The 21,896-nt window shown below is 39.6% G+C and overlaps 2 protein-coding genes across 4 annotated transcripts; one reads left to right on the top strand and one right to left on the bottom strand.

Moving 5' to 3' along the window:
• Positions 1–4,844: 4,844 nt before the first annotated feature.
• LOC148890190 (RNA-binding protein 5-like) lies at positions 4,845–15,566 on the bottom strand. 3 transcript variants are annotated; one of them, XM_089011037.1, is made up of 25 exons: positions 15,463–15,566; positions 14,525–14,575; positions 14,257–14,419; positions 14,018–14,176; positions 13,825–13,894; positions 13,029–13,102; positions 12,069–12,152; positions 11,928–11,988; positions 11,120–11,182; positions 10,893–11,053; positions 10,463–10,560; positions 10,287–10,374; positions 10,103–10,171; positions 9,851–9,923; positions 9,127–9,215; positions 8,950–9,052; positions 8,777–8,868; positions 8,046–8,225; positions 7,497–7,640; positions 7,318–7,392; positions 7,051–7,230; positions 6,625–6,699; positions 5,819–5,919; positions 5,423–5,552; positions 4,845–5,331 (listed from the first exon to the last, which is right to left on the bottom strand). In XM_089011037.1, the coding sequence occupies exons 2-25, from the start codon at positions 14,539–14,541 to the stop codon at positions 5,206–5,208; spliced, it is 2,475 nt and encodes an 824-aa protein (XP_088867163.1). In that variant the 5' UTR covers positions 14,542–14,575; positions 15,463–15,566; the 3' UTR covers positions 4,845–5,205. The 3 variants fall into 3 exon arrangements, with proteins under 3 accessions (XP_088867163.1, XP_088867165.1, XP_088867164.1); XM_089011039.1 differs by having other exon boundaries at positions 7,318–7,389; XM_089011038.1 differs by lacking the exon at positions 15,463–15,566 and adding an exon at positions 14,685–14,805.
• A 55-nt stretch (positions 15,567–15,621) lies between these two features.
• Positions 15,622–21,796, top strand: emc3 (ER membrane protein complex subunit 3). Its single transcript, XM_089011040.1, has 9 exons — positions 15,622–15,789; positions 15,992–16,151; positions 16,246–16,303; positions 17,035–17,128; positions 17,580–17,684; positions 17,786–17,867; positions 17,942–18,021; positions 18,120–18,202; positions 20,021–21,796. Exons 2-9 carry the CDS (start codon positions 15,997–15,999, stop codon positions 20,147–20,149), a joined length of 786 nt encoding a protein of 261 aa, XP_088867166.1. The 5' UTR covers positions 15,622–15,789; positions 15,992–15,996; the 3' UTR covers positions 20,150–21,796.
• The last annotated feature ends 100 nt before the right edge of the window (positions 21,797–21,896 follow it).

Below are 21,896 nucleotides of genomic sequence, written 5' to 3'. Positions count from 1 at the left end.
TTGGCAGTGATGTGTTTGGGAATTTATCATGGTGGATTTACCGCCTGTTGTCTTGCGCATGCGCAGTTAGATGACAGGTCCCGTGTATGAGCGGGAGCACGTCACATTCATCTTTTTTCCCTTAATTTTAACGCCTTGGACGTCTCCTTTAATAACATCCCGAAATATAACTCACGTGGATATTCCAGCCAAACCTGTCCAATTATAATCTCCGCACGTCACACGATACGCAATCAACAACGTATACAACGGAAGAAAGTCACGTGTACAGAATTTCTAGGTCATCTGCACAAGTTCCTCTCAGGGGCTGAATTTCCCCCCCATCCTTTCTCTCAACTTACTGCGTAAGACATGCAGAGAACTATAAGTCATAAGACAAAAATGAAACTACTATACATGTTTCTGCCCCAAAGAAAAATGTCACTTTTGCCATTCATGTGAATAGGAGGTGCAATTACCAATATCTAATTCAGGTCACGACATCCAATTATGAATTTCTTCAACTGACTTGAAGATCTCAAGTTTGAGATATCTTCAAATTGATTGTGACTACCCAGAGATACAGCTCAGTTTAATACACCTCAGTGCGAGAGAGGTCCCTTTTCCAATGGAGTTTTAATGCATATGATCTCAGATACCGTACTTATATTCACTAGCAGAAACCTGTAGCTGAATTGTAGTTATTTCAGTAACTGTGATGAATGGCATAATATCCAATGATGAGTGGTACTTTGTGTACAAACCATCTGAAGTGCTGCTTACAGAAATGAAAATTTCTTATTTTTATTCCTGGTCCTTGATAAGAGCACAACAGCTGTTAGCATTAAAATCGCTGACAAATTTTGAATGGAGCCTACCTTCACGAACAATCAACCATCTTCGAATCTTTGATTCATGTTCTTCACTAAACAATGCTCAAAAATAGTCATTCATAATTATATGAGTAAGAAAGCACTGGCGGGATAAAAAGTCAAAAGGAAAATAGAAAGAGCTTCAACCAAATAGGAGCGCTAGCATGAATACGGTACTAAACTAGCAATACGTATACTCGCCACAGGTGCTGGTTTGGTTGCAAAAGTTACTTTAATGGGTGTTAATTTCATACTGTGTGTTTTCAATTTGGAGTTTGATTTTTGGGGAAATTGAAAAGTGATGATACATACCTGTCGAGCGTACATTTTGTAGCTAAATCAATACATCCTCTCTGTTTGCCGGTCTCTTTGTGCTTGTACTCGTCTTGTAGCCACATGTTGGTAAACAAAGCGTTTGAAAATATTTTCCGGAGGTGAATATTCCATCATAGTTTTACGTGTAGTAAAAAATGCAAAACGTGTCGACAATCTAATTTGAGTTGTCAAGTTCTTCCATTGACACACTGTAAATAAAAAGTACATGACCACAAAAGGCAGAAAAAAACTGTGGGAAACAATGAGTGCTTGTAACTTCAGGGTGGTCTGTCAACTAAGTGTAAATCTAAGTAGATTTAAAAACTTCAAAGGCAGCTTTAAAAAGAGGAATTTCACAGTCTGAGGGAGCACAAAGCACCTCAACCTCACCATGAAATATTACCAGTTACACTAACCCTACCCCAAACCCAACTCAAAGCATAACCCTAAACCCCAAAACTAACCCTAAACCCTAACCTCTAACCCAAACCCTAGTATTAATCATCCATGGCAGAAATGAGCCAGTTGTCACCACGGTCCAGGGCACAATGTTGCAATTATGTCATTTGTCCTGTGATCCGGCAACGATGGCTCTCAATGAATGGATGAATCATGCTTCCTGTATCCGCCTTAGGTAGTAGTATGAGTCACTTTGGTCAATGGGACTTTTCCTCATGAAGCTGAGCAGGAAACTCAAACCCAACGAGATAGATGTGCTAACCATGAAGTCACTGTACTCCCTATGTCAAGTAACGTACAGAGAAACTATTATTTACAATGATTGATCACATTTCGGCATGGTGCCACTTGTCAAATGTATTGAGGAGCAAACAGGAAGAAAAGATAGTGTTACTGGCCATTCATCACTATTTGATCCAGTCATTTGACCCATGTGGGATTTATTGAATTCTGTCTAGTCTATAGGTCACCAATTTGTATTTATATTAGATGAGACAAGCTTGACATTTAATTAATAACCAGCAAATATATTTTTAACATATATTGTGTGGGTGTTTTTTTGCAACTTTATTGAAATAAAATGGAATGCAGATATTTACACAGCTCAGATTATTATCTTATTCTTTGTTTCTTTCACTTTATTGGGGGTATAACCAGCTCACTAACCAGATCTCTCTGTAGATGTAAAAAAAGAATCAATTTTAAAGCAAAAAAAAAAATGAAAAAGTACTCAGCTTAACAGATGTTTTTGTCTTGGGAATGCTACCTGATTGCTAACCAATGCCGCGCCAACACTTCATCAGCAATGATTGCTAACCCTTCGTACGACGGACATTTCCAACAGACACCATTGTGTATACCGCAGATTATAGCATTCATCAGTTTGTAAATCGAGAGCAAGATAGCAGCATCTTGTCAGCAAGTGTAATTATTACATAATAGAAGAGAGTGAGAGTAATCAGTGTGTTTGTGTGTTTTTTTCTCAAGAGAAGACATCTGTCACAGCAGAGAAGGCAGTTTGTTTTTCTCTCCACACTTCAAACATCTGGGAAATTGTTTTTTTAACTCAGCTTCACAATGCCTACTTTGAGAAAATGCTTAAAAACGGATAAAAAAAGAGAATAGCAAATTGTACATTTAATCTATTTTGTATGTTAAAGGACAACCGACGTCTCCGGACAAGTTGTGTCCATAATTTGTAAAATGGCTTCAAATGACTACTGCTGAGCGTATTTTAAAAAGATTCCACAGCATATAGCTATATTTTACGATTTAAGACTCACGCTGAATATTCAGGAAGTCTTGTTTTTGAGTTGGTGACGAGTCCATACGTGACGTCACTAAAGGAACGCCCCCTGACCGAAAAAAGACACATTGTAGCAGTCCTTTCATCACGTCAATGTATTTTGCTGTATTGTTTGGTCTGAAAACCTTGTGTTGCACCCAAAAGCCGCCAGAAGAGGGTGTCCAAGCTCCATGGAAGGAATTTATCAGCCTGTGGAAACAGAGATGGCCACAGGAGGTCGCCATTTTGTGCCTCTTTTCTGGTGATCGTTTCTCCCCAATGTTGCCTCAAAATGGCATGGAATAAATTATTTAATCGATTGCAAACATGTATGCTTTCCTCTTCAGAACTACAGTAAAGTCTCGTTATATCGATATCGGATATATCGATAGTCCCGGTTATATCGATACTATTTCTATGCACGCACGGAGAAAATTACATGCAAACAGGGTCGGATATATCGATAGTCCCTGTTATATCGATATTTTTTCGGACTCCCTTGAATATCGATATAACGAGACTTTACTGTATTTGAATCATATTCATAACTGGAGGTGTAACAAGAAAGCATATTCTCCGAATCTGAAGCCATTGTTTTGATTCTCAAGCAATGCAAGACGTCTTGGCCTGATGTCACAAACTGGGGGCGGGACTTTCTGAAAATCCCCAATTCGCAGCTCATTTTTTGCAGCTTTTGGACACTAAGTCATTTTTATTGGTGTTTGTATTTGAATAAAAATATCATACTGCGTGTTTTGGGTATTTTAGATGCTATAAAACGTTTTTCTCATGTCAGTTAAGAAACAAAAAGTGACGTCGGTTGTCCTTTAAATTTGTAAGTTTGTGTGTCCGTGTGTTGTTTCTATGTTGATGCTGATAAGAGAAGCTAGCTTCGACAGGGATGCACATATTGTAAAATTATATAGTCAAAAAAGATGCTTGAAATGTGGAGAAACAAGTCAATGCTCATGGATGTTAGAGCACCTTTTATTTTATTTTTTTACAGTATAGACTTTTTCTTCCACTTGAAACAAAGTGTACACCACTAAGCATCCCGCGTACAGAACAAATGTGTGCGGTTGACTGTATTATGCAAACAGGGCTTAGTCAAGTGGCACTGATTCTGATAAGCTGTGCATTGCTGTGCCAGTGTGCCACACTGAACTGAATGGGCATTCAGAAGTGTCATATTTTGGTACACACGGGGGCACGACTCAAAATGACTTGTCTTGTCACACTTTAGTGGAGTGGCAGTCAGAAAATGGCTGCTAATGTCAGCAGAAGCAAAAGATAAAGAGCTGTTGCTAAGGTGTATCTCATAAAAAATGTAGGAAAGGAATACGTTTGTGTAGCATAGTTAAGTTTTATATAAGTTTGGGTAACATAAAGAGCTGCCACAAAAATTCACGCAGTAGCTGTTAATGTGTCAACTTTAAATTAGCATACAATGCTATGAGGTTCTCATGGAACACACTGGCCCCTAGTGGCAGAAAACAAATGTGAATTTTCTCAAGGACAACAGCCAGCAGTGACTTGAGTCTCAACACGTTTACCTGCTATGGTAAGTTACCAATTGTATTTAATCAACGTGGAAATGTTTTACATACAAAGTCAAATAAAATATTCTTACACTAGTTTACAGGTGGTGGTGAGTTAAAGCTGGCAATGTGTGGATATAATAAAAAAAAATCATGTGAAAAGCTGTAGCCACTAAGAGTGAAATAATAGCCCAATAATCTCGTAAAAAAATTGTTTAAAATTAGGTCGTGTTTTTGTGTACATCCTATGAAGTGATATATCATTTTGTATACTTGCACAATATATTCTGTATATCCTTATATACACTATGAACTTAAGCCTCTTGTGTCAGATCTTTTCAGTGGTTTGGTTTGTGTGCTTTGCATGACAACACAGCATGACAGAAAAAAAAACAATTATAGTGACCAAAATGATTTAATTGTTATATTGCTTCAGAAATCGCACACTTTTGCTTACAAACTCATTTACATGTTTGCGTAACTGAAATGGGCATTTGGAAAGATAAAATCATGTACAAAATGCCATTACAAATATATAATGTGAATTTAGCTGTACATAGTTACGGAGGGTCGATTATCGTTCAGTGATTAGGAATGTGGATGACACTGTGAATGGTGGACTATATTTGTATCATGACTACTATAGTACACAATCTGCTTCCTCCCTTTGCACAGGTTGGCTAAGCGTAACCCTGAACATGACAAGAGGAAGGAAACCATTTTCCGAAAAATATGTTGCGGTTGTGATTGTGTTTTGTCAGTCCATGTCAGCAAAACGTGCAAACATGGCTTTACGGACGGAATCCTTGTAATTGCCTGATGGCGCCATATCAACGGTGCTTCCTTTTACTCCCAAGCCAGTACCTTTGGTCCTCAAGGAAGCCTGCGAGCAAACATGAGGACAATCATTGGAAAAGACAGTGCACATGTGAGATTAAGGGAGGATGTGTAGGGCATAGAAAAAAAGCACTCACTGAGATAGGAACAGTAATGCCCTGCTGGTGGCGTCCCAAGCCTTTGCCTTCTTGCCAGCCCATTGCTTGCAGCATCTTGTTCCCGATGTTATCGCTTGTCAGGCCATCTTTGGTGGGCTGCTCGTATTGTCTGTTGGAGATGGGGGCATTTGATTTGCACTTTAAGATAAACAGCATTTAAGATTGATGAGTAAAAAAAGATTCAGCATTTGTGTGTGTTTTTTTTAGTTAATTTTTTTTATGTTTTCCATATATGATGTAACATTAGTTTCGGGAGTCCGTGTATATGGTTTTGACAAAAATATTTATCTGAATTTCGAGTTTTAGGTGAATTAAATACATTACTTTTTATTGGGCCAGAATCAAACAACCCTGCTTGCGATGTGATATACTTACATTGTTGTTGTTGTGGGAGTAGTCCGTTTATAGAGTTTCTTTGGGGGTTCTGGAACGCCGTACTTCTCTCTCCTCTCTGCAGCCCGGTCTCGGTATTTCAACTATTAGATTGAAAATGGAAGCATTATTCACAGATCACTTACTACAAAGCATGTACACCTTCCCTAAGGTCTAATTTAAGCACTTCAATAGCACGTTAAAGGACAACCGACGTCACTTTTTTGTTTCTTAACTGACATCAGAAAAAGGTTTTATAGCATCTAAAATAACCAAAACACGCAGTATGATATTTTTAGCCAATTGCAAAACACCAATAAAAATGACTTAAAGTGTTCAAAATCTGCAAAAGAAATGAACCCGGAAGTGGCCAGTTTCACTCCATATATATACATATACAGTAAAGTCTCGTTATATCGATATTCAAGGGAGTCCGAAAAAATATCGATATAACCGGGACTATCGATATATCCGACCCTGTTTGCATGTAATTTTCTCCGTGCGTGCATAGAAATAGCATCGATATAACCGGGACTATCGATATATCCGATATCGATATAACGAGACTTTACTGTATATACATATACATACACATATATATATATACATATACATACACATACATACACATACATATATATACACACACACACATATATATATATATATATATATATATATACACACACACACACACACACACACACACACACACACACACACACACACACACACACACACACACACACACACATATATATATATATATATATATATACATATACATATATATATATAGCTAAAAATACCTCAGTCTCTTTCCTCTCCAGGTCCTCGAGCTCGGCTTCAGTGAGCTGGGACCTTCTGTGGATTTCCAGGTTTTGCTAAAATAAAAAGCAAGTTAAAGCCCAAACTATTAATACACAATACAATACAATATATAGATTTATATAGCGCTTTAACAACAGCTGAAGCTGAATACAGACACTGGGAAATCTCGGTTACGTAAACACTGACAAAAACACCGCTTTAACAAAAATGACACTCAGCTAGATCTCTTAGCTGAAAAAATATTCTCTCAAGAAACATCGAAGTGGATTTCAAATCTACTCATTGATGGCATTAGGTAATTGTACATCTAACATTTTCCCCATGGCACTGCGGCGTTCATGAAACAGATGGCGCCGCTCAGAATATTCACGACAACTTGCGGATCACCTGCTGTTCTTCCTCACCTTGTGAAGGTCAGAGAGCTGCTGGTGACGCAGCAAAGCTTCTTTATTGGGGAACTGCCGGCGGCATAGAAGACAAACCAGCTTGGCCCAATCGGTTATTTTGCCGCTGTCTTCAACTTTGCGATCGGACCCACTGTCCCCCGGTTCGCTATCTTTGTCGTAAGCCACGACAGGAGCACTCTACAGCGAGGGGGGAGGAAAAAAAAAGATCAACATTTAAGTCGTTGTGGTTAAAGGGAGTCAAAAGGAGCCGAGGGGGAGACAAACCTTTGCTGGAGTCTCTTGGTCTGTCTGCTTCAAGTGTTCAGTCAGAAGGGGTGACATCTCAAAGACCCCAGTCTGCTGAGAGGAAGCAATTACCATTAAAATCGAGTCACAATATATACTTGTAGTAATACTAAAATTGATCGACCCATGACACAAATCTTTATGGATGCTACTCCTACCTTCTTCTCAAAAATGGAGAAACACGCATCTGGAGCCTCTTTCTTCTCCTCATCCCTTGCCGCCCCAACTGTTTGAACACTGGTTTTAAAACTTTCTTTTTGCTTATTCAAGGTCTTTGCCCAACGCTCCATGTCCTTGGCGATCTGGAATGTTCGAATTTCAGAGTTATTTGATTGATCTTAAGGGGAATCCTGTCATTTTAAAATTTACCAAGATAACAAGTCAAGCATTTCCAGCTGTTTAATGGTTGTCCATTCCATCATTTTCTTATGGCTTCATACTTCCTAACTGTAATGCCCTGACATACTTGCATCTACACCGGCAGTACAATACAGGATACAGAGTATTTTGTATGCATTTTTGAGGTCGATTGGTTTTGCTTTAAACATGTTAGCAAAGTTTTACTGCTTACATTGTTAAAAGCAAGAGGAATAGGTACAATAAAAGTGTTTGTTTTTATAAGTGTTTTTATATGGATTTTTTTTTGCGATTGCAGGTGGGTATGCAATGGATCGCTTGGATAAAAGCAGGCTCAATGTAGCACATACCTGCTGTGCCGACTTGCTTTTGGGCTTTTCTTTCTTCTCTTTAGGTTCCTTGTTACTAGTGCCGCTTGTTGAGGAGGAAGCAGCAGAGCTCTTTGTGTCCGATGTAGGTGGCGCAGGAACATAGGCATGTTTCTCATTGTCCCAGTACAGAAATTGCTGCGTTTCAGGGTTGTAGTAGTACTAATGCACACAAGAAGCATAATAGGGTGGCCTTAGTTTGTTATCTGCAACAATTTAGGAATATAACAAATGTTAATTATTGGGGAATAAAAAAGAAGCTGCATTAGGAAATGTAACTGGTGACAAAATCTGATTCGGATTGCATACTTTTTAGATTTATTGGGCATCTATTGCCGGAATTTGATTGTATACAAATAGTTAGCCGTCAAGCATGAAACAGAACGATGCAAGAGTAAATAAGTAAAATATCTTCCGGTTTCTGGAAATGAAAGCAGTTCTCCATGTCCCCCCCCAGTTATTTATATTAGTCATGAGTCAATTTCAAGAGACGGTAGCAGTTCAGCCGTTCCACTACATGTAGGAGGCTATGTTGGTTGTGTAGTGTGTACTGTAATTCTTAATCCTTGGTGTATTTTTAATGAAAGAATGGAGGAAAAATAATAAGACCTCACAACCATTTGAGGTTATGAATGAATAAAAGGGTACTAAATTTCCAAAACGTTCATGCTTATATTTGTCAAGTCTTATTAAGATCCTAAATTTAAAAGCACCTGACTATTAGGGTCGTAGTACAGGCCAGTGTTTGGGTCGTAATAGTAACCCGAAGACTCATCATACTGGTATGTGGACGTATCCGGGGCAGCTGCAGAAAAGACACGAAAATATGCAGTTATATATGCAAAACACAAAAGGAAGACTTTTTCCCTCCTCCCTGATGTCTTACCAGTCCCGGCGTTGTGGATGGCTACGTTGGCTGCTGCTGTAGGCACCAGTGACGGGGTCGCAAAATTAGAAGCCAGTTGGATTGCATCAAGCGGTGCCGCTAACTGATGAGACAGAGTACAGGTATGAAGCACACGAGGGCAAATGTGAATAATTAAGTAATTGATATTTGTCTTACATGTATGGCACCCTGGTTGATAATAACGGGTGGGAAAACTTGAGGCAAGATCACACCTGCGGGGAGAATATTCTTCACTCCTGGAGCAGCTGAAGACAAAAGGTAAATGTGCAATTAGCGAGTCCAGTTTTTTAAAAGGAAAATAAAAGATTAGATTTACCGTACTGATAGAGAATACACAGAATAGAAGTTATCATATTAGACAATGTGTCATGCTATTGTATGCTTAGTTGGCCGAAGACAAAGGCTACAATGGAAGCATCGAGAATCCGGGGTCAATCTGAGGTGAACAGACAGCCTGTTAAACTGTCAGCCTCGGGTAAGGTATCTAGCCTTGAGCGGAAGGGAGTATTTGATGCACTCCCGCTTTAGAAGATATCCTTAGCCAGGTGACAACTCTATCGGTTCATGGAAAGGCCACCCATTAAAATATCTGTTATGTTGGTTTATGGATGTTGATGCTTGTACGATGGGACGACTTGGAAGGGTATCCACGGAATATCCAGGGGAATGGTATCCAAATCAAAAAGGCTGTCTTTTACTAATGTGTCACTTAAATTTGCATATACTCTATAAATAGCTTGGCAGAGGACTGCAGAGGTTGGGCGTTGGTCGATGAAGTGCACACAAAGTGGCTTCATGAAAACTGCGCCCCCTGTCAGCAGTAAAAGACAATCTTCCTGTGTTCCGAGCATTCGAGCGAACGAACATCTTTGACACGTACCTCCCAGCAATCCATCCCCAGTGACAGCAGGCAATCCTTCTGGTTGTTGCTGCCACATTTGAAAATTCTGTCCCTGTGGTGGTAAAAATAGATTTTGGTTAACACAACAAATTGAGACTGGGATTGGAATTTTGGCTGGAGGTGTCAAACTCATAGCATCTAGCCAATTAGCACGTGTTTCAACACATCTTTACATCAAGGGTCTAAATTTGTCTGTGGGGGAAATATTGGAAATGGAAAGAACAGACTGACCTGTGTTTGATGCGCATAGCTCTCTGGAGGGTTCATTCCATCGGTGGTGGCACTTGAATCTTGCTTTACCTAACGTTAGCAAGAAAACAAAAAGAACAACAAAAGCAGGTCAGACAAGGTGGAATCGGTGACTCGGTTTCAATAAAATTTCTAAAACTGGAGTGTTTGTTTCACACTACTGTACCTGGCTGGCTGACCACTGAGCTGCAGCGATAGCCGTGCTGGCAACTGAAAGGGCGCTGTTTCGGATCGCATCTGCCTGCGACGATTCTCTGACAAAGGAGAGGTGCGACATTTATTGAGTATTTCTGTATATATCATCACATTTCTTTGTATGTAAATATGTGTGTGTTTCCTCACTTCCTTGCACTTTTGGCATAATCCACAGCAATGGTTTTACCATCGATTTTCAGAGGAGGCTGAAGGACTTGGAGAATGGTGAGAAGCTGCGAAGCTTCCTATGTGATGAAAAAAGTGCAACACTGTCATGCTAACTGTGTACATGACATTAAACATACATGCCCAGCTCTTGTGTTTAATGTCATTAGACTGTGCAAGTGGCCAACAGTTTGTCCTGTGAGTGTTTCCTGTACATGTAATGCAGTAAGGTTTAGCGGAGCCAATGAGTTTTGTAAATTTAAGGTTGTGTTTAAAAATGTAACAATGTGATTTCTTGGATTTTTTTTGACATTCTGTCTGTTACGCCTATGATGACAAAGAACAAATCTGCCATCTTTTTTAAATGGGTGAACTTAAATTTCCCAAAACTGTAACTAATAAGCTAACTCACCAAAGGAGAGGAGAGCTGAACAAAGCTGAAGCCTCTGTTGTGTCCTGTCTGCTTGTCTTTAATTAAGCGGATGTTGCACGGAGACAAGTTGGCAAAGGGAGCCAAAGCCTTTAAAATCTCATCAACGGTGCAGGTAGGGGGAAGGTTCCTCAGAATTATTGCTGCAAACAGAAAATGTGGTCAGGAAAACATGCACTGGATAAATTGTTGATAATAATGACACTCACTGTCACCGCTGTATTCCCAAGACTGATGACATTCTGCGTTTGAACCGGTTGCTCCGTCTCCTTCTGCATGGATGAATTACAAATGGTCAATAGTCAGAAACACAGCATGGGAATTACCGTATTTTCCGGTGTACCAGGTCGTAGTAGAGGTGCGCCTGGTAGTCCAGTGCGCCTTACATATGGAAAAAGTTTGAAAATACACCATTCATTGGGGTTGCACCTTTTACACTGGAAAATACGGTAATTTCTACACTTGGATCTCCGCAGTCAAACCCCCAAAAAGTCATGCATTTTGGTGATCAAACAAATTATTTTTTTCGAGATTCAACCACCAATTGGCAGCAGGTAACGTTTGACGTCAGACACTCTTAAGCACAGGTGTCAAAGTCAAGGCCCGCAGGCCAAATCCGGCCCACCACATCATTTTTTTCGGGCCGCGAAAGCAAATCAAACTTGTTAAATTCCATGATGATTGCTAAAATCTGAGCCAAAATTTCATATTTTTGGATGTAAACCACAATAAAAGTCATTATTCTTGACTTCAGATTTTAAAACGAGTTATTCATTAATTTGCTGTGTGCTCTATATGTAATATTTGAAGGGATTTAAACATTCTAATGGGTTCCCCAAATTCATAACGGCCCTCGAGAGGAAACCATAACTACAATGTGGCCCGCGGCAAAAAATGCCTTTGACACCCCTGATCTTAAGACTTAATTCTAGTAATAACTTAAAGAGGACATATTTGAAAATTAATGCTGTTTAATTTTTCATTTTGTGCGCTGTAATAACCTTGCCGTCATCTTACCTGGTTTAATTGCCCCGCACCTGAAACACTTAAGCCTCTTCCGGAAATTATAAAGACCACACTGAGGAAAGAAAAACGTCACAGTTTAACACATTGTTTCACATGACTAAAAGGAATGAAAGCGTGCATTCAGACACTCACAGTGCTGCAGAGCCAGTTGTCAAACCTCTGCTTCCTGTTGCTGTAGTGCACGGAGATGTTTCTCCCTTGGATCACCAGTTTATTCTGTGGAGTAAAGAGCTGTGCGTTATTTCACATTTCCACGAGTGCAAACTATGGAGGCAGGTGAGGCACCAGCCTCCAACTCCGCGCAAGTGAGCGCGGTGGAGAGAGGACAGATGTGGCTGGCCTAATGCTCGCTGCGTAGGTCGAGTACCATTCGGAGAAAGGGAGAAGTCGTCAGCCTCTTTTACACAGAAACGCCAGAAAATATAAATCGTAGCACAAAACACCCCCAGTGAGGGAGGTTATGTTAACGTTGCATGCTTTGAGACAGCAACACTTTATCTCACAATAAGCTCATGTAATATGTGATGTCAGCATCAGGCTTTGTTGTGAAAAATACAATCTGGTGTCACCACAAAGGAGGTGGTAGGAGTGAGAATCAATTGTCACAGGTTCACACCATCTTCACTCAAATTAAGAAAATTGTCGGATCAGTTTTGTCCTCCCATTCCGTGTCAGCAGTGCTTATAGAGAACAGTGACACAGGGAAAACGCTGGCTTTTCTAGACTGTGTAAAAGGGGCTATAGAGAGAGGCACGGGAGACAAGAAAGGGTGTGTGCATTTTTTTTCCCTCAACAGATGTGTTTGGGGCCGGAGTGCTGCCAGCTCGCTCCTCTTTCACCGGTGTTAAATGAAGACGAGACTGAGCTGGAGCAGAAAATGTGCTTTGAGTAATTCCCACTAGCATAAAAGTAGTGTAGACTAAATTGAGCACTTGAGTCTTTTTTATTGTTTGTTTTGACTGAAAAGGTCGCTAGAAAGAGTGTGATAACACAAACATCCTCTGATATAAGCGTCATAAGATGGCATTGTCATCATGGTATCGGGGCTCTAATCGCCAAGAGTCATTTAAACTTGGTGACTGTTGAAGCAACCTGATTGGTCTCCATCCACTTGGTAGAATCTTGCAAGTGATAAAAGTCCACGAAGGCGAAACCTCGGCTTATACCTAGAGACAGCATTCAAATATAGACGGGAGGCGTGTTAGTGAGAAGGCGATGCAATGCTCAAACTCACAATGGGGGTGTCGTATACAGTCCAATTTAAAATTGAGACGGGGGGAAAGGGGAGGTGAGAGTGCTTAACAATGTCAATAGGGGCCGGGGGGTGTGGTGGAGTTTGCATTATCATAGAATGTAATATTTTTTTAAACACAACATGGTTGGGTATTGAAGTGGAAACTCCAAAGAAGAAAAAAAGGTGATGCTGGATGTCTTGAAAGTTGCTCACGGTGCAAAGAAACCATTTGAACCAGCTCATTTTAGAGTAGCACACATGTGCTACAAAAAGTTTGGTGGGGGACGACTACTCACTTTTATTGGTAAGTCTGTACCGAACAGCCAGAACACATTTCAATGTTGCACTTAAGTTCGATTTCCAGGCTTATGGTAATAATGATGTTTTGCCATCCGCGGTATTCTTCTTTGTTGGTAGTCTCTCCCCCCAAAAAATGATATAAAGGGATGGAAAAAGATTTTGACATTGCATAAGATCACTACGCTCACTTTATACAAATTCAACTTTGGAGCTTCCACTGCCCGTTGACGCTATTACCTTCATAATTGGTCACATCAGCACAAACCAATCAAGGAGAGATTCAAAGGAGTATCGCGAGACGGGAGTTGGGAAGGTGGAAAGCGGGACGCTCAACTGAGCACACACATCACTCACCAGTCCTTTTCTTCATCAAGCGGACATCCACCGGCTGAGGACCCGGCAGCTTCTCCAGTGCTGAACGGATCTGCACCATGGCAACACACAGGGGAAAAAAGGTACACTTCATAATTGTAATTTGTAGAAAAGGACCAACTCAGATTTTGTGCAAACTTTTCCCTTCAAAACCACACGTGACACTTGAACATACATCTTCCTCTGTCACATGAAGAGAGAGACCCCGGAGCATGATCGTCTTGTTCTCCTCCTCTTCTTCCTCCTCATCTTGCTCCCCTCTGTAATCATGGTCTCCATAGTCGCCATCGTATTCGTCATCCGATCTGTCACTGTTGTGGCGTTTTCGGCCCCTCTGCAGAAAAGCCCAATGATCAGGTAGAGGGAGGAAAAGGAAATCATCTAAGTTTCCACATAATGCTCAGATTCCCTTACCTCTCGATAATCTCTGCCGTCGTCAAAGCGATCCCTGCCTTTGTCATCTCCCCATTGGCGCTTGTAATCGCGGTCAGAATCACGACTATGCTTGTCATGTCTATGTTGGTCATCTCTCTGGCCATCTGAGCCATACCTCCCACTGCGTTCTCCCCGACTTGGCCTAAAATAAAACCGCAGGAACAGTGAATCATATCACTGCCAGAAAGAATGTACATATTACATGTGTGGTGGTATTATAGAACAGAGTATATATACTATATTTTACCTTTTATCAGCTCCCATGCTCTATTGGACAGGAAAATGTTTGTTCAATACACTGCGGGGCGAAAAAAAGGATAGTGGATTTCAAAAAATCTATTGTTCGGAAACAGCCTTTCAAATCATATTGTATGTACATTACATTTTTAAACAAAAAACATGCTTACATTTTCTCATGCCTTTTCAGAACACCTTACTTAGAAAGTGGAGTTGTGGATGACAACTCAATTGTCCAAAACACAGCCAGTAAGGTTCACTGACTTCAAGACTGTCATCTGTTTTTTTAGGAAAATGTCACACCAACAATTTATCTAATTTTATAAAATCAATGTCTACATTCTTATGACATAAACATACTGTGGACTATTTGTTGTATTAGAGGCTGGATATGTATGTGCAGTTTTCTTTCACTTGGTGCTGTTATTAAAATGAGTTTGCCATAGCACCAAACGTAAATCACAAACATGGAAGGAAGTCAGAAGCATTCGTGCAGTCATTATTTTTCACAAAAACCATTCGTCTCGGCTAAATCAATCGAACGAAAAACCTCAACATTTACCGAGTGTGTCTCTTAAGAAGCATGTGACGTGTTTCAGCGAAGACATTGAACAAAAAACCTTCGTAATCACGTCACGTCGTATGTCGGTACTAAAATAAAACAAGGCTCGTCAGATATCCTGAATCATGTTTTCAAATGAATTGATACTAAATTCAACAGTGAAGAGATTCAAACGCCGGAAGCAACTATTTTATAAAAATATAATTGTTTTAACGGCGTCAGAATTGCGAAACATTTATGAAGCAAAATGCTAGCGTCATTAGCGGAATGAATAGTAAAACTTTGGATTGTGTCCAAAGTTTTAAGGTATCACACCGTTAAAGAAAGAGCTATGTGATCTTCATTTAAAATATTTGAAATATATATATGGAAAAGCACTCGCATACCATCTGCTAATAGACGTTAACGCCTGGGAATGATCTTCAAGTGCACTTCCGGTGTGAAGGGAAAAGGTTTAAATCGCCAAAACTGCACCACAAAGGACCGCATTGAACCATCGACACTGCCCCCTCCAGACGAGGAAGATACACTGCAATTTTGAATTATTAGCTCCTCACGCAACGCAATGGCGTTAAGCGGCTGTCAAAGCTTTGGTATCTTCTTAAGTATTAATTCGACTGCTTAAGAGGTTGTGGATTCTACACTGGTGAAACGTCACTCGTGGTGTTCGCCTCGTCAAGAAGACAACCGTGTTCGTTCACCACAAAGGAAAGGTAGGCAGCTGGCTAATGTTAGCCCACCGTTAGCATCATCTGCCATGTACGACGGTGCTTCCGATCTTTAATGCATAGGCCATCTAATAGTTCATCGGTACATGATATTAATAACCATAGAACCGCGGCTGATGCCTGTATGTATCTTATCACTTGGTGGTGGATGAATAACTTCAATCTTGTCTGTGCTGATATTTATCAGGCTGAATGGCTGAGCCAGAGCTCCTGTTGGACTCCAACATCCGACTGTGGGTGGTATTGCCCATTGTCTTCATCACCTTTCTCGTCGGCATCATCCGTCACTATGTGTCCATTCTTCTTCAAAGTGACAAGAAGTTGACTTTAGAGCAAGTGTCAGACAGGTGAGGTATTTCATGCACCTTAAACCCTTGTTGTTAATTATAATACAGTACAAGGCACGGTACGGTGAATGTGTGATGTTTATGTTCATTTCAGTCAGGTCCTCATTCGGAGCAGAATCCTCAGAGAAAATGGAAAATACATTCCCAAACAAGTATGTGTTTTGATTTGTATTCTACATAAAAGTACACTTGCATATCTAGTGACATCAAACGATGTCAAACATTGTATGCTCCTTTGACGATAATGTTTAAAAATATTGTGTTGAATGTACATTAGTACTGTCGATGTAGTGTTTCAGCCAGTATGTCAAATTTGAAATTCCATAAATGACATGTATCTCAATTTACTCTATTACTTTCCCTTAAAATTAATTGCAGTTTTCTGTTACCTTTTGTTTATGAAACATTTATTACGAAACATATATGTAGAAAACTCAAACATTAGGGATATATAAATGGGGCCGATACGACCAGTCAGACTTTAGTTCGCTGACGAAGTCTCTTGGATAGGAGGCGAAACGTCCGAAACCTTCACTTTTGTACAGATGACGGCTGAAGAAACCTTCTCATCTATTACTTTCCCTTAAAATTAATTGCAGTTTTCTGTTACCTTTTGTTTATGAAACATTTATTACGAAACATATATGTGGAAAACTCAAACACAATAAAACTCCTATCTCTGAAATCACACACAAACTTTATATTGTAACTGAGTATTGATACTGCATTGTTTGTATTCAGTAAGTCACACAAATGTTTGTAGTTTAGATTCAAGTTAAACCCCCCCAAATATTAATTAAAGCAAGTATTTTTTTGAGGGGCGTATTATTTATATTTTAATGACATTGTCCAACATTATTATCACTGTACCTCCTTCTCTTAGTCCTTCCTAATGAGGAAATTTTACTTCAATAATCAAGAAGATGGATTCTTCAAGAAAACAAAAAGAAAGGTTGTTCCACCCTCACCAATGACTGGTAATTAAAAATAAACACTTTCCTGCTCTGTAACTACTTATGTTAGCATCTTCTTGATAAAAAAATGCATATGCAGTTTTTTTTGACGACAATACTAGTGCAGCGTGTTCTACTGGAAACAAATTCCTTGTGTGTTCTACATACTTGGCAATAAAGATGATTCTGATTCTGATATGCAGTTGATGGGGATAAGAAGTTCAGAAAATTTGTCGCAGTTCAGTTCAATTTCCGGGTTGATGGTTATTGCACTTTAGCTGTTAGAAAATGGATGGATGGATTATAAATATCGTCCTAACTATTATGTGACAGGTGGCACCTCTGAGATCCCTATTTGATAGTGTAGTTTTGTTGATCTATTACTTTGTTGAAGGAGAAAGAGAAAAATATTCCATTAAGAGGCACTCTTAAATATAAGAATGGATTGTATCGTGATGCTTGATCACTCTGGCAGATCCAAGCATGCTCACAGACATGATGAAAGGAAACGTGACCAACGTACTTCCCATGATCCTGATCGGAGGCTGGATCAACTGGACCTTTTCGGGATTTGTAACGAGTAATGATTTTTAGATTTGTGCACCATTTGATACTCACACCTGACTACGACAAGATGTGGCGCTGTTTACAGCGAGCGCTGTCTGTGCTTCATTCACACAGCTAAGGTCCCCTTCCCGCTCACGCTGCGCTTCAAGCCCATGTTACAACAAGGAATAGAGCTTCTGTCACTCGATGCTTCCTGGTAAGGACATACGACAGTTGTGAACACAATTATTGGGATTGTCATACGTGTATGTTTGTTCTTTGACAATTCAGGGTGAGCTCAGCTTCGTGGTATTTCCTGAATGTCTTTGGACTGCGAAGCATGTACTCGTTAATCCTTGGCCAAGATAATGGTAACACATCTATTTAGGTGTTGATAAAATCTTGTCTTTGGTGGTAAAATGTGACTTTGGTGATTAATGAGTTTTTAAATGTACTTCTATACTAATAGGTGCAGACCAGTCAAGGATAATGCAGGAGCAGATGAGTGGGGCTGCCATGGCCATGCCTGCAGATACAAATAAAGCTTTCAAGGTATATATCGTGATGATAATGATGATGATAATAATGGTAATAATAATAATAATAATAATAATAAATTTCCTTTCTAAGCGCCTTTCAAAACTCTCAAGGACACTTTACAGATTGTTTTTTTTTGTGCGGGTGAGGAGTGGCAGCCATTTAGATTTAGTGAATACTAAAGTATATACTAAATTGTATTCTTAATACCATAGAACATTGATATCTAGTTGAAAAGTGCATGAGCACACTCTTCACTCATTCACTGCCAGATATTCAAAAATGTGTCCACTAAAGTGCCAGGGGTTTTGTCATTGTCACTTGAATTCCAGGACCAACAGAATAATGAGTTTTAAGACTACATACACGTTTAATACACCATTAGAAAGACACCTTAGACTCCTTTAATCAGAAAAAAATAGTTAATTCCTAAATTATATGGGTATAGGGTTATATGAGCTTGAAATGAGGGCGGCTGTCCAAAATGCAATGCAATACATACATATTTGTTCATATAGTGCTTTAACAGCTGAAGCTGGAACAACGCGCTAACATGGAAAAAAGGAAACACTGCCCCTTTGTGGAAAAATAATTGCCAAAGGCCAGGCCAGCACTTTATCTGCACCCAAACATGAAAAAAAAAAAAAAAAAACCTGAACAAAGTCGGGAATGGCGCTCTACGTCAAATTTTCAATTCTCGAATTAATTTGTGAATGGCAGTAAATGAGTTAAATATTCTTTATACTGTACATATTAATATGTCCTTAAAGGCGAAGTCAAGTAAAAAAAAAAATACCATCATATGTCGTTGGGTATTGCCATACCAGTTTTCATTTTCTTCCGTCAAAAATTATTTGCGGCAGCATAATTTTAGAAAATTTAGTTACATTCATTTAATGTCAGGTGAATGTTACACCACTGTTGAGTCTGCTCCTTTTAAATATAAGCCAAAGAAAAAGAATATTTTCACGATTGCTGAACTGACATGAGGAAAATTAAGGTCAAGCATGACGTCACATTTACACGTTTCAAACTCTAGGTGGTTTTAAAGGACAACCGACGTTTCCGGACAAGTTGTGTCCATAATTTGTAAAATGGCTTCAAATGACTTCTACTCAGCGTGTTTTACAAAGATTCCACTGCATATAGCTATATTTTACGTTTTACGACTTGTGCTGAATATTCCGGAAGTCTTGTGTTTGAGTTGGTGACGAGTACTCACGTTACGTCACTGAAGGAACGCCCCTGACCGGAAAAAGGACACATTGTAGCAGTCCTTCCATCACGTCAATGCATTTTGCTGTACTTTGTTTGGTCTGAAAACTTCGTGTAGCACCAAAAAGAGGCAGAAGATGGAGACAAAGCTCCGTGTAAGGAATTAATCAGCCTGTGTAAATGGGCTGATAATTCCCCGCCCCCAGATACCTCAAAATGGCACGGAATAAATTATTTAATCGATTGCAAACATGTATGCTTTCCTCTTCGGAACTATTTGAATCATATTCATAACTGGGTGAGTAACAAGAAAGCATATTCTCCGAATCTGAAGCCAATTTTTTGATTCTCCAGCAAGGCAAGACGTCTTGGGGTGACACCACGAACAAGGGGGCGGGACCTTCTGAAACTGGCCACTTCCGGTTTCAAATTTTTGCAGTTTCAGCACACTTAAGTCATTTTTATTGGTGTTTTGCATTTGACTAAAAATATCATGCTGCGTGTTTTGGGTATTTTAGATGCTATAAAACGTTTTTCTGATGTCAGTTAGGAAACAAAAAAGTGATGTCGGTTGTCCTTTAAGTGACACGTTCGTTGGATATTTGTACTTCATTCTAGGCGGAGTGGGAGGCCCTAGAACTGACTGACCATCAGTGGGCACTGGAAAGTGTGGAGGAAGATCTCATGAGTATGGAACTGGACTTTGATGGCATGTTTAGCAAGGAGCTTCCCACTGGTATATTTTGAGGCCTTGCTCGTTTCTCTTGCTAAGGGGGTTTAAACTGCAGGGATTTTTTTTTTGTTTGTTTCTCAAAACACAAGAGATCGGACAAATCCCTCCCTTTTATGCAATGTTTACATTCCTTTTGTTTCAGGTCCATTTTTTTTCAAGTTGTACTAAATTATCATGGCTGACTGAGAATGTCTGGGAGAAAACAAGTCATGTTTTTTTGCATTATAGTTAGCTTGTAAGTTAGACTACTAACAAAAAGTTTGTCATATCCTGCTACCGGGTGAAATTTAAGGCCGTTACCAATTTGACATCATGTGACCAAGACGAACGACAGCTCACCATTGATGAGCATAACTAATAGGATGTTGTCAAAAGAAAGGGGCCACTGAGCTTCTCGTGCAACAAAAATAAAAATAAAATGACACAGATAACGGCTTTGTTGAAAATATATTTTTCCATTTGTGAATCGAACACCATTTGGGAATTTTGCCTTTCAGCGACTTTTTGGAGCACTGCAAGTTGTGCAAAAACTACTTATTCATTGGATATGTGCATGAAAAAGTTGAAAGAAGGCCAAATTAAGTACACCTGTACAAGGTTACAGTGCGTTTTAAGAACCTCTGGAAATTTCACCCAAGAACCACACATCACTATCTTTTTGGGAGTAGTGTATGTTATAGAAAAGCCTGATAGGTAAAATAATGTGAACAACTTTCATTGTATTTCATGTTTAACTGAAGTTACTATTTTCATCTGCACTGTTGGGTGCAAAATAACACTTAAGTGTCTGAATGGTGTTTAATTTCACAATTGCTACACTCCTTTGTTCAACTTTTAACGTCCTATTTTCATACCCGGTACAAGTTTAGTGCAAAGTGCAGTCTAATTTCTGCGAATAAAATCAGAATTAGACAACATGGAGAACAGGCATGTAATAAAGAAAATTGATGAGCCGACTGACTGGGTGAGTTCCCTCGTTGTCGTAGACAAAAAGAATGGAAAACTCAGAATATGCCTGGATCCAAGAGATCTGAACAGAGCCATCAAGAGAGGACACTTCAAGCTACCCACTCGTGAGGAGATTATGGTACAGTTTTCAAAGGCAAAGTATTTCAGCAAGCTGGATGCGCCTTCAAGATTTTGGCAAATGAAACTGGATGAGCCAAGTTCCAAACTACGTACTTTCAACACTCCATTTGGAAGATACAGATTCCTAAGACTACCTTTTGGCATTGCTTCAGCTCCTGAAGTTTATCACAAAACAAAATGAGGAATAAGGGGTATGGAAAATGGATGGATGGATGATATATAAGGAAGGAGTTGATACCTCGATGGATGAAATCATCATTTGGGACTGTTCCGTGTCAGGTCCAACCAAGGTCATACAACGTTCAGACAGAGGAAGGTGCTGTTTTAAGAAACCGCTGAGATCTTCTCAAAGAACCAATCATAGCAAGTCAACGAACAGAGACTGTTTTAACACCTCTAATCAGATGAGAGCCTACGAGAGGCACACATGTCAATTGCCTTCCCCCTCCGACCAAGACGGCAGTCCTAACAAAGAACCCCAACTCTATCCAGAAGTTGTATCATTTAACGAACCCGCTTACACAAAGCAACACAAACAGATCTTACCAGTTAATCTGTACTTGATGTTTTTCCCTGTTTTTTTTGTACTATTATTCTAAGTAACAATAATCAGATCGGAGCAAATAACATTCCTGTTTGGAATTTTCAATTTAAGGGTCTGTGCGATAGATT

This window comes from Hippocampus bargibanti, linkage group LG12 (genome assembly GCF_051943395.1).
Source record: "Hippocampus bargibanti isolate YZ-2025 linkage group LG12, ASM5194339v1, whole genome shotgun sequence".
In the NCBI taxonomy this organism is placed as follows: domain Eukaryota; kingdom Metazoa; phylum Chordata; class Actinopteri; order Syngnathiformes; family Syngnathidae; genus Hippocampus; species Hippocampus bargibanti.
This window is presented reverse-complemented; position numbering and strand designations above follow the sequence as displayed.